Here is a 12,684-nt window from a genome sequence, read left to right as displayed (position 1 = left end):
GACAATAAAACAAATTGTAGGGACTAAATACAAGCAAAGTGACGAGACCATAAACATCTGGATAAGACACAAGTAACCGAGGGAGCTGATTGGATGACAAGCACAAGACCCAAACAGATAAAGAAACGCCTGCAAATCATGATTTAAGTTTCACAGCTGCTTTGGCCGAGCCGGAAGAATGCCTAGGGTGTCGGATTGTACATATTCTATTGGGCCTCTTTGCAATTAAGGTCTGAAAAGTTCTCATCCATGCAAACTTGGCCCACACATAACCCAAACAGCACACACAAAAAAATATAGTATGCACGAGAGAATCCTACTTTTTTTTCCCATCATTCATCTTGTCTTTCTTACCAAAGTAGGCGTGGTTGGGCGTGACACATGATATCTGGTCCTTCTCACATTACGGCCTCCGCAGTGCGCTGGTTCATTTACACTTGAAATATTTATGTTCTTAATTTAACCGCCAGTGTGCTCAGGTGACTCTTCTTCTACCCTTCTTGGTTGAAGTCACACCCCTTCTTTAGTGGGATTGGTTAGCTGGTCTGCTGGCTGCATGTGTAAAGAGGTTTGGCGATGTAGTTTATTCTTGATTGAGTGCGGGACTGTAAGATTTGAGTTTCCTTGTTGACCTTTGGCCTTCCCTGCAGAAATGAGCATGTTGGAATTGAGACTATAAATTCAGACGTAGCCTTACAGTATCAGTCATACAAAACAAAAAAACGGTTTAGGATTTTTTTTTTTTTAATTTTCACATCCCTAAAGTTTTCTTTTAAGGATAAGAGTGAAAATGAAACTACATTGGCAAGGCTACAAAGTTGTGTTATAAATAGTGACTATGGTTATGAGACTAGTGTGTGGGAGAAGAGCCGCCTCCCCAAGATGGTCGTGTGGTCCAAATATAGCAAAGCAGTGCTGTTCTTTGCAGGTTTCTCAGATGTTGAAGAAGGAAGGTGCGAGGAGGGGGGGGGGGGGGGCAAAGCAAACGCCCTCTGCCTTCACTCAGTGTCATTTTCTTACCAGGCCGAGCCAACATGGAGTCAATACCGAAGGCTTTATTCCAACTCCCACCGGTCGGAAAAACAAAACCAAAAAAACTGACATGCCATACAGCATGTTCCTGTTGCCTAGCAACCATCCAGTTCTTGCAGGAGTATAAATATGTCTTTTGCAGTCCCAGTCCTAACCTTGTAATTGAGCATGGCGTGACGCGCCACTGGCCCCGCCCCAATGACAGTGCACATGCAGAACTGCAGATGCTTACAATCGTTTATTATTGACACATTAGTCATTAGCGGACAAAAATACAGATTACTTTGTCTATTTTTGCAACCAAACATAGAAATTAATGATTGAGGAAAAAAAAAGAATGACAAAAGACATAATAAAGTTCATGGTTTTTATTTGAAAAAAAAACAAAAACAAAAAAAACTATAGCATGTACAACTTGGAATGAATGTAAACTGAACTCGGATGTAAAGCGGCGGCATGCTCAACAGCGTGCGCCGTCAACACAGCATGCCGCTCGCCCGTCCGAGTCGAGAAACAGAAGAGAGAGAAAAAAAAAAGTGAAGGCCAGTGATTCTCTTGCAAGAAAACAGGACAGACACTCCATCTCAGCGAAAGAATGAAAAAGAAAAGAAAACAAATCAAAGAAAGAAAGCTCACTGTAAGACTCTTGAAGTCCCCCCCGCCTCCTCCTTTTAAAGGGCAGGACACACGACTACTAAGATGGTCATCCATATAACCCCCCCCCCCAAAAAAACAAAAACAAAATAACATGCCAAAATGTTTTTGTTTTCTTTTTTTTTCGTTTTTTTCTTTTTTTTTTTACACTTTTTTTTTCTTCAATTTTAAACTGGCATACAATTAAGTCCCATTTTACTTTTATGTTTAATGAGACAGATCCTGGAATATTCTCTCATCTTAACATTACAGGGTTCCTCTCCAAATACAAAAAAACTGTACCAAACCATCAAGAGAACAGCGTATAGAGCCCCGGACGTTGACGTCACGCATCCCACAATGCACTGCGCTAAATGTAAACAAAGCTGCTTTGGCAGTATAGAAAGCATGTCACTCCTTTTGAGTAAACGTAAAAGCCACAATTTGAAAATGGTAGACAGCAAAAAAAAAAAAAAAAAAAAGTGACAAGCACTCTACAGACTACCAGAACCACAAGAACCAACATGTCAGAAATAGACAGCAGTCATAAAATATTTGTTACTTTTAAATGATGGTGAAAGACGTCGTCTACAGCGCCGGGGAGGTCGTGAGTTCGCGAAATCTAATCGAACCGAAATGTAACCGACTAAACAGCCGCCCGTGCAATTATTCTAAGTACACACGCTTGAACGCTAAATTTGTAACCTGCTAAGCTAATGCAAAGAACTTGACTGAGAAACAAGAGAAAATGATAGAAATCGTTCCATGGCAAGGCGTGCCGGCGCTACTTTACTGCCACTGTGGCTGCGTAAACGGGAATAGTCATGTGACGTCCGGGGCTCTATGGTGGAAAACAGCACACTCTAGTAGCCCAGAGGATATTTAGGTGGGAGGAATATGGGGGGGGGGGGGAGGGGGAGACGAGGGGTGTTTGTAGGTGCTCCGGTCTCAAGCTTGCATGCACAAAGAACAGAAAAAGAGATATAGCGGAAATGACCAGCCCGGACATTTACCACGAGCAAACGGAACTGGACACCAACTTCTTTGCTTAAGTCTGAAAGTAGTCGTTACAGGGTGGATGTTATTATTTGATCAGTACTGATGCTAAATTGATTTCCAGAGGAAGGAAGGGGGGGGGAAGGAGGGAGGAGGGAAGGGAGGGGAAGGATCACTAACCATCTTTTTCATGCAGATATTTTTGTCTATTTTTTTTTTTTTATTTCCCTGTGTGGACAGAAGGATATTGTATTTCAACATTCAATTATTTTCTATACAGAAACAGTATGAATAAATGAACTTTTTTTTTCTCCAAGAGGTAAGTAAAACATTTGGATTTTTTTCCCCATTTTTTTTCTTTTTTTTCTTCTAAGAGGGAACAGAATAGGGTGGGGCAAGCTTCACTTTGCAGTCATCATCTGTACAAACTCTGCAGAAAGAGAAAAAAAATATATATATATGAGCTTTGTGAGCGGTAACCACTTAATTTATTTTCTGTTAGGTTTAATATTTTGATTTTAAATATATTATTTATTGGCTTAATTTTATGCAAACACACATTCTAATTCGAGCCCGCATTTTAAACAGTGAACACGGACGGGGGAAGCAAATACATGGATGAAGGGAGCTTTGGAGATTGTCGAAAAGTAGGGCAATTCACTTAATGGACATAATAAACAACACGATGAGCGCCGAGACAATTTTTTTTTTTTTTTGCCTCCATCTAATAACCAAAAGTGACATATTGTCAAGTGCGCCGAGCTTGTGCCCCCCTCCCACATTTAATAAAAACAGTCGACTGACAATGTGCTTCATATGCAGGGATCTCAATTTAAGATATTTCCTGGATACACATGACATGCAGTTATAGCTAATCGACAGATATTGTCTCTTTTAAAAATGCCAATTTTTGCCCTTTTTTTTTTCTTCTTCATTGCACATCATAGCTATGACCATTGTGTTTACCTTCGTAGTTGACCTGACCGTCTCCGTCAATGTCTGCTTCTCTGATCATCTCGTCCACCTCCTCGTCCGTTAGCTTCTCGCCCAAGTTCGTCATGACGTGACGAAGCTCTGCGGCGCTGATGTAGCCGTTTCCATCCTGGACACAAAAAAAAAAAAAAAACGATGTATGATTTGTCTGTAGGGCAATAAATGAGTTCTTAAGGGAGTCTGAACCGATTTTTGATTTATTCATTATTTGAGTTTTTATCCAAGGCAGTGTATTGCTATTTTTAATTATAAAGGCGCTGTCTCAATAAACAGGTCTAGTTTGGGAAATTTCTATACATTTGACGTACCTTATCAAATACCCGGAAGGCCTCACGAATTTCCTCCTCGCTGTCTGTGTCCTTCATTTTCCTTGCCATCATGGTCAAAAACTCTGGGAAGTCAATGGTTCCATTACCTGGAACGATCAATAAAGTCGCCATTTAATCCAAATGGCAATTAAATCAAAGTAAATTTAGCTAAGTACAGATGACATGACCCGACATTAAGCTGATGAAAATCACCAGAACGAAAAGATTCATTTCAGAACTCCGCCGCCATTTTTTCTCTCCTTTGTCCGAACTATGCGGCGTCAATATGGTGACGCAATTATACACTTTTTGACAAAACGATGGGTGGTTGGAGGTTGTCGAGGGCGTGAGAGGGACTCGTCTGTGTCTTCCTTAGGGAAGCCCGGCGAAGATGCTGAATATGGAGGGAGGTGGGGGTTGGTTGGGGGAGACCCTGAGCCACTCATCCATAATGTAGACAGAGCATGAACAGCTGGAAGGCTGTAGGAATCAAAGACTCATGGTAGGAAAACCCAGCTGGAGACATGTGGAGGAAGGACAAAATGGGAGAAAGTGCAAACTGTCTTTGGCCGAGAGGTTTCCCACCCACGCACCATGGACCACTACTGGGTCAGACAATTTATAAATCCATATTGTGTAAAAGTCAAACATTTAGTTGCTTTTAGGACTAAATGCAGACATGTACGATATGAACAACAACAACAACAAAAATCTATTAAAAATCAAGGTCTGATGGAATTACAGTTAAAGGTCAGGGACACTCAGGGCAAAGCACCCAGAGGGATTAGCCCTCGGGTGGGACAGACGGGCGAGGGGATTGTACAGATTAGACAATGACAGAGAACGACTTGAGATAAAAGAGAGCCACGGATGGAAAACGTAGACGCGCGTGTGGATCAGGGCGAGGGGGGGGGGAACAAAAAGGGACGCGGTAATGTGATAGGGCAGATGGTGATCTCGCGGCCCAGGGTAACAATCCAAGGACCTGTTATCTAACGCGAACAAGAGCTGGTTACAAATGGGTGAGGATGGGAGGGTGAGCGGAAACAAGGGGGTGGGGGGGAGCAAATTGAGGCGACCCTCGAGCAACGGCGCCCCAAAAAACATTGCAGCGACATGATGGAGGGATGGACACAAGGAAGTATGTGAAGACTGTGAGGATGAGCGACGGCTCATGGCGAAGCAAAGGGGGGAAAAAAAAAATGTGATGAGGAAGGAGAGGGGGGGGGGGCGGCGTTGGAGATGAGGGAGATGCGAAGAGGAGAGTGTAAGGAGTGAAGCGAGTGGGAGATGGTGTGATTACACATAAGAGGCGCTCTGACGCAAACTAGAGAATGCTGAGGCTTCTCTGTGCCCTTGAATGTGTGCTAATTGTTTTTTTTTGCTTCTGCATCCCTTCCAAGTCTTTTTCATGAATGCCTTTGAGGCAGTCACGAGAAGTGCTTGTTTTTATGACTATCATCAAAGAACTTTTTTTTTTTCCCCTGTACTAATCTGGTGTTTAACATTTGACTTCCAGAAAGGCTGATCTCTCTGTATGTGTATGTACCGTAATTTAAAAAAAAAAAAAAAACTATTTCAGTCAAGCTAAAGCTGTCAACCCGCTTGTTTGGTAAATAAAGGTGATTTCCAATGAGCCGGCTTACATCTCACGGCTGCCGATGTGGGTACTGGATGTGCAAAGCGAAGAGCAGGCCTTATGTAACCACTTTTATTTTCCATTACTAGCTTCATTTGCTGTCTGACCTAGATTGCATCAGCCCAGGGAGGCCGAGGCAGAACGAGGGGATGTTGCTGATGGTGTGTGCGCAAAAAAAATGCTTGCTTGCCCCTCTTGGCTGGAAGCGAAAAAGTGCTGGTGGTACTGAGGATGGTGAGAGGACGCTGTGATAGCCGGGCGGGCCAACCTGTGCCGCGATTGATTCCCTCTCATCGATGTGGTCCCGTTTACGAAAATCCTATAAGCGGGTCAATGTGTTCTCACGAGAATCTGACAGAAACTCGTGCGAGACGTGAACGCTATTATCATGCACTGTTTTCCCAGCAACTTGAGCTAACAGTTAGCAGCTAACAATTAACACATGAAGAACTCCATTGAGGTCAAGAGCAAAATTCTCCGAAGAACCGCACAACACTGACAGCTAATCTTAAAAGTGTACTGGCCAAGGAAGGCCTCGTCTTCTTTTCTTGCCTTTTAGCTATGACAAAGTAGAATGTAAAGTCAGTGGAAGTTGAACTTTTGAACCCTGGCTCTTTATGTCATTCCCATTTATGATTCTTGCAATGTGCACTTCGGTCAGGTCCTTTATCATTCTGAATAAGTCCTTTATCAACGTGACGGTGTCGGGCCACTTGACGTTTTCCCATGCAACACAAATTTCCTAAATGTGAGCAAATCAAGACATTCTTGCATTTAGCAATGAGACAAGCTTCTCTATTATATTTACTTGCTACTTGCCCATTCTTCACGGCTCACAAAATGGAGGGTTTGATTCCCCCTTACCGTCATGACTCATCAACTTGATATGTCAACCATTGAAGAAATGGCCGTACTGACCGTCAGCGTCCACCTCATTGATCATATCCTGCAGCTCAGCCTCTGTGGGGTTCTGTCCCAGCGACCTCATGACGGTGCCAAGTTCTTTGGTGGTGATGGTGCCGTCGCCATCCTTGTCGAATAAGGAGAAAGCCTCCTTGAACTCTGGCGGAGAGAAGAAGCATGATAACATGAAGACCTGATACTGAGAGGCTTATGTAGCAAAAAAAAAACAAAAAAACTAAGAGATAAATAAACAGCCCCATTTTTTAATTAAAAGTCTTAAATGCATGAAGGGTAAAACGATGGGCTTCTTAAACCGTTGGCGATTGAGTGAATAGAACCCACAGCGTATTTAGGATTAACCTTGGAGCGTTAGCAAAAGCTAATTAGCCACAGAGTTGGTGTGATGGAGCAACATCCATATTCAGAATTTAAGCCTTCACGATTTAGCGTGAAACCAATTGGAGACGCCATGTGAGGAGGCACGTCCGTCTCACAATTCTAAAGTTGGGAGTTCAAATCTAAACTCAGGCTTGGAATTTGGCTAGCCTAAAGTGTAACCTGACATTTGCTCCACGATATCTGGTAAAGAATTCGGATAGATGAATGTGGCTTTATGGGTCTTACTCCTGTTAATACTCCCGCTACTAAATCCCATTCTTTTTTTTTTTTTTGCAAAGCTAATGCTTTTCCAAAGGAGTGCAAAGTCCTTCATTCGTCCGTTTTATTGTATGCCGTGATAACAGTTACGTAACGGGTGCGAGAGAAAAGCTTCATTGACTAAATTGCAACGGCGCCGTTCATACCTGCAATCTGCTCCTCTGTTAGTTGGTCGGCCTGCGGATGGAGAAAAAAAAAAGATGGGGAGGGGTGAGCGGGGGTGGCAAACAAACAAGTTACTCAGCACGCGCATTTTCCAAAATCCCAGATGTACTGGTCATCACATTCCACATCATTCCCGCCCACTGCCACACGTTTCAACACTGGAGACTGTGTTCAGGGTTCTGTTGGTCTTTGAGCTTAACCTGAAATAGAATGCACTCATGGGGGATGCCAACATGTACTTTTCCATTTTTTCCTTACACATGATCTGGGTGTGTTTCAATTGATTAGATCCTTATCACACTTTAATGACTTTATGAGTCCATCTCATTTCCTGCTCACAGTTTGATTGCTGTGACATGCGGAAGTATCTTTGAGCCGGGTTTTTGTGTTTGTAACGGCTGACCAGAACCACAGACAATGCGATTTTTAGTTTAAGACGCAGGTTAACGTAATTGCGTCTTCCGACCAGCAGGGGGCAACAGCAACTAGCTACATTGGAAAATATTTGCTGGAGACACCCAACTGACTTTGTTGCATTTACAAGCGAAAAGAAAAAAAAAAAAACATACACAGACAATGACATCACAGATGAACACACGCAGGCACGCACACACATAAACTCGAGCCTTTGAATGGCAAGGTTCCTTGACACCAAAACTTTCCATTCCCATGGCTCCAGTGAATTAGTCACAGTTGCCAGTTCTGCCTCCAAGCCAATTCCCACAGCGGTTTGGTGCACTTAAATGAGTGTACCTGCAAATTAGCTCCGGATACAGACGCTCATTGAGGTCATCATTGAATCCCAGGGATACGGGAAAAACAAAAGTATGGAGCTATTTTTGTCCGGTCTAGCCAGTAAGTTAGCACAATAGAGGTTGGATTAGAAATAGTGTCATGGACCAGCAGACTTGATAGAATAAGCTTAAAAAAAAAAAATTGCTAAATATGACTAAAACAACTGGTGGGTGGCATTACCAAGACTTTTTTTCCCCTTAGCAATCACACAATGGAGATATTCAGTTAAATGGGACTTTCTCCGAATGGCACGCCACAAATTGACCTTTTACCTCAGCTATGCGAAAAACAAAATGCCTTCCCTCAGGATTTGAGTAGCAAACAAGCGGATGAATCGATGGAGCCAGTCAAGGATTGTGAATAACCTCGGCAGCACTCATTGGATTAGCGGACATGATTCAATAACTTCCCCGACAAACAACATGGCTGGCTGACTTTTTTACTTCCTTCCTGGTTCTATTCTGTGTTACGTCAAGAGGGAAAACATGCGGAGTGATGTCACCTAACTTGATGAACTACATTGTTTTAGTATTTCTGCCAAGTCTTTTATCACCCTCTTGTGGTAATTGCTAACTCCATTATTAATAAAGTGTACTTAATGTTATAGTGGAACAAAAACACTGGTTTGTACTTCCAAACAATTTTCCCCCGCATAGAAGATAAATGGAAAGTAAACTCACCCATTCTAGAGTCAAACATTCACATCATAAAATCTTTGTATTGTATTGATTTTAAAATGTGTAGCTGTCATACAAATATAAAATATGGCAAAGTGTCAACAAAAATTAAAAAGAAATCGATTCGGAATGACAGACCCGAAGCGGGGGTCTTCACACTAATAACAGCTGACTTAACAAATCGACATTCTCACGAGATTGCTTCCATTTTCCAAGCTATCATTAACTTCTCATGATCACATTTTGGAAGGTGCCACTGCTTTCGAGCTCCCACTGCATCCTGCGTTGTCATGATGCATTGCTGCTAAATGCTGCATCTCCCAGAGTGGACTGGGGTGTGGGGTTTGGTGAGTCACTGCTATGATCTCCTCCCTTGGATTCAGTCCAAGCTGTCAGGTCTTCTTCACCAGTGCTGCAGCCACCAGGCCTAACGGGCCCATCCCTTCCTTTACTCTTTTTCTTTTTTTTTTTTACTTGCAGGTCCTCTTTTGGTTATTTCCTCCTCTTTTTCCTCTCCACATGGAGGAAACTCCCTGTGATTCACGATCCTTCGACAGATTGACTGAAAACGGGGGTGGGTTGGTGATTGGGTCAGCCATACCCACTTTTTGCCTGATCAACCAGCCCGACAGCATTGCAGTGCCAAGAAGACTGCAGCATGCTCAAGGTAGTTCACTGGGCCAGGGAATTCACTCATGTTTCCCACTTGCACTCTCATATGGGTTCACATGGTGAGGTCAAACGGTGTAAATGAATCTTTTAACAACGCTTATGTGACACTGATGTCGAGTCATTATTCGCCAACTGAAAAGGTGCAAAAGCAGCTGTCACTCTGGCAGATGGGCGTGACACACATACACACGGTCCATTCATTCTGACACCAGCTCCAAAACGCAGTCAGCGTGACCCACACACGAGCTCTTTGTATGGAAGCGCTCGACAAAAGACAAGTGAGGCCCGAGTTGAGAGAGGACGAGTGTAAACAACACCGACTTCCCGACACCCTGCGGACAAGGCTGGTCCACCATATGGCTGTGGTGGCCCGGGTACTCCTCCGCACCACTCACGCCAAGTAACTGGGAACGTACACGGGACATGGCAAGGTGTTGGCCGGCAAGTGTGTAAATTATTCATCACGGCAGATCAGATGTCCTTCAAGTTACAAAACATGCATCGGGAAACAAGAGCGGAGCAGAAATGAGATCGGGCCTCAGCGTGGTCAATACTTGCACCGCAATGGGGGGTGGGGGAGTTACACTTCAGTGGATGCACTGCTGCAGACAAGGGGCTTAAACTTTTTCAAGGGAGGCAGGCAATAACAATCCACACGTCAGTTAACTGCGCAACACGAAGCTCCATCATAGCCAATACCAGAAATAAGACATCTGATTGCTTCAGCAGATATGATGTTAAGTCATACTCACAAGAAACAAAAAAGTACTACATTTCAAAACTTTTTTTAAAAAATCTACTTTAGTAATCTCTCATTATCATTAACAATGCATCATTATAATACACTTGAAAATGTCTTTGTTGATGGACTGGGAGCAATCCCATGATCCCCCCCCCCCCACTACAAAGCGTCCATTTTGATTTATGTTTTATAGCACCAAACATGGTTGCTTGGCTTAAACGGGCTAGGTCAAAGACTTTGTTACAGAGTACCATAACCATCTAAGGGCGTTCTCCTGATGTTAGCGTGTGCCTCTGTCAACTTTTACAATGCTGTGGTGTTTTTTTTTTTTTTTTTTAATTGTAGAACGTCACAATGATGAAGCCTAAAATACAAAGAACCAAAATATTCCATTTCTAAGCAACCCTGCTTTGACAAAGACAAAAGAGAGAATTTTACACATCATTCACAGATATAACGCAAAAAGATATAGAGCCATCAAAGACTCTCAATAGGCTGCAATGCTGTTATACCACTGTCACGCATATTGTTTCATCCATTAATTACACCGATGACATCTCCCTATCATGGCCTGGCAAGGCATGGCATCGCTAGGCCTCAAGAAGAAAAAATAGAACCCCGAGAAAAAGACTCCGTGGGCAAAGTTCCACGGAATCAAAAAGAAGGCCATCTCCCACACTTCCTGCATGTCCTAAAAGAGAATAATGTCAGCGTGTGCCTCGAATAGCGGCAAGGTAGGCGTCCCAGCACGCCTGCGCTCCACGGGCGCATTGGAGAACGGGACTCGATGTACTTATTACTGCGGAATATGAACGTAATAACTCAATCCAGTTATTACGATCGTTCAAATAGAAATACAAAGCGTACAATGCTCCAGAGAAATAAAACAAAACCGGCAAGCTTTCCTACCGCCCCCTTAGAATTGCGCAGTTATGAGGAAATGCGGTTCAATTTCATACATGCGATACATTCACATATATTAACGCATCTAAAATCAAAGTTAAACATCTTGTAATTTTGACTTTAACAAGTGCACTAACTGGGCGTACACAAAGAGCGTTTTTCTGCGGGCGTTTTCCGCCTATCCGCATACAGAGTAGTTGACAAGTGATGGCGCTAAAATACATGCATTCGGATTATTTTACCCCCCATTTGGACTCGAGTTTATATTTTCCCCACAGATCTATTGAATTGAGGTTTAACACCGGACGGAAAGAATGAATGAGAATACATACCATGTCGGATGGATTGTGTGCTTGTCGGTGTGTGGAGGCAGACTAGGAATGTGCTCGTTCCTTAGATGGAGCTCCACTGGCGGGTGAACGCGCGTATATTGCCGCGGCCAGAAAGGGGGGGAATTGCTCTGTGTATCCCTCCGCCAACACGAGCACTAATCACTCACTTTCTGATTCCACATCGATTCCCTTTGCGGCTGACTGTATGCAAATCTTCTTCAATGTGTACTAAACAACGCAAATGATATATTTGTCAAAGTATTGGAGAAATATAATGAATGAATGAATTTGTCTTACTGTTATATGTATATTTAATGACAAAAAAAAAGCAGAATAAAGCCTTCAGAAATAAACACATGGTTGATGTAGCTACTGGAAACCAAAAGGACAACATTTTTTTTCTTTTTATTTACTTTTAAAGGTGAATGGTTGTCGGACATATTTTTATTTTTTGTTGACATTCATAAAACACAGAAAATAGCCATTGTTTGAAGGCACCTTTTGGAAAATAAAAACTTGGCTCCATTTTCCCACAACTCAAATGCCTGTGATATATGTGTTAAGAATATATATTTTTAATGAGATAACAGATAAAATACATTCTTTTTTTTTTAATAAAATCTAATCCAAAACCATTGTCAACTATTTCTGTAAAAATAAAAAAAACACCCCAATTAATACTTTGTGCAAAACAAAACCTACAACTTCAAAGTGTAAATTAAGTGTAAATTATAATAGATAAGTGTATGAACTCGTAATTGGGCATCAAAGTATATCTTTAAACGTTTCAAAAATTAACAATCTTATTATGGGAGGTATTTTTAATTTGTAGACAAAGTAGTTCCCTAGCAAAAGCACTAGTTTGCTTCCGCGCAAGGATCCCGCTAGCATAGGAAGTGCCATGGTTCAAGCTGGAGAATTTGCGGTACCCGGCATTGTGAAGTCGCTTCTGATTGGCTACTTCAGACCCGCAATATTATACTCCATGTGTCGGCTCTTCTCATTGGTCACACGGGACCTGCATTGCACCAGGCAGCGGCGTTTGATGGGAATATAATAAACATAAATTTAGAAAAGTTGAAAAGTAATGTACCGTTCAGTACTGGTCTGCGAACGCCTTATTTTCTAATCCCTTGACATTATGACGACGGATATAAAACGTAACTATTTTTCATTGGTCCGCACAAAATGATATGGGGAGAGTGCAGATTTACGATTGGCCGCTACAAGTGTGTCA

General features: G+C 42.5%; 1 protein-coding gene across 1 annotated transcript; it reads right to left on the bottom strand.

Annotated features, from left to right (window-relative positions):
* Positions 1-1,385: 1,385 nt before the first annotated feature.
* LOC147042612 (calmodulin-1) lies at positions 1,386-11,590 on the bottom strand. Its single transcript, XM_085938418.1, has 6 exons — positions 11,448-11,590; positions 7,308-7,338; positions 6,520-6,663; positions 3,963-4,069; positions 3,628-3,763; positions 1,386-3,091 (listed from the first exon to the last, which is right to left on the bottom strand). Exons 1-6 carry the CDS (start codon positions 11,448-11,450, stop codon positions 3,063-3,065), a joined length of 450 nt encoding a protein of 149 aa, XP_085794544.1. The 5' UTR covers positions 11,451-11,590; the 3' UTR covers positions 1,386-3,062.
* Between the last annotated feature and the right edge of the window lie 1,094 nt (positions 11,591-12,684).

This window comes from Syngnathus leptorhynchus, chromosome 18, assembly GCF_054491065.1.
Source record: "Syngnathus leptorhynchus isolate UIUO chromosome 18, UIUO_Slep, whole genome shotgun sequence".
Lineage (NCBI taxonomy): Eukaryota > Metazoa > Chordata > Actinopteri > Syngnathiformes > Syngnathidae > Syngnathus > Syngnathus leptorhynchus.
The sequence above is the reverse complement of the archived record's forward strand: the minus strand, read 5'-3'. Positions and strand labels throughout refer to the sequence as shown.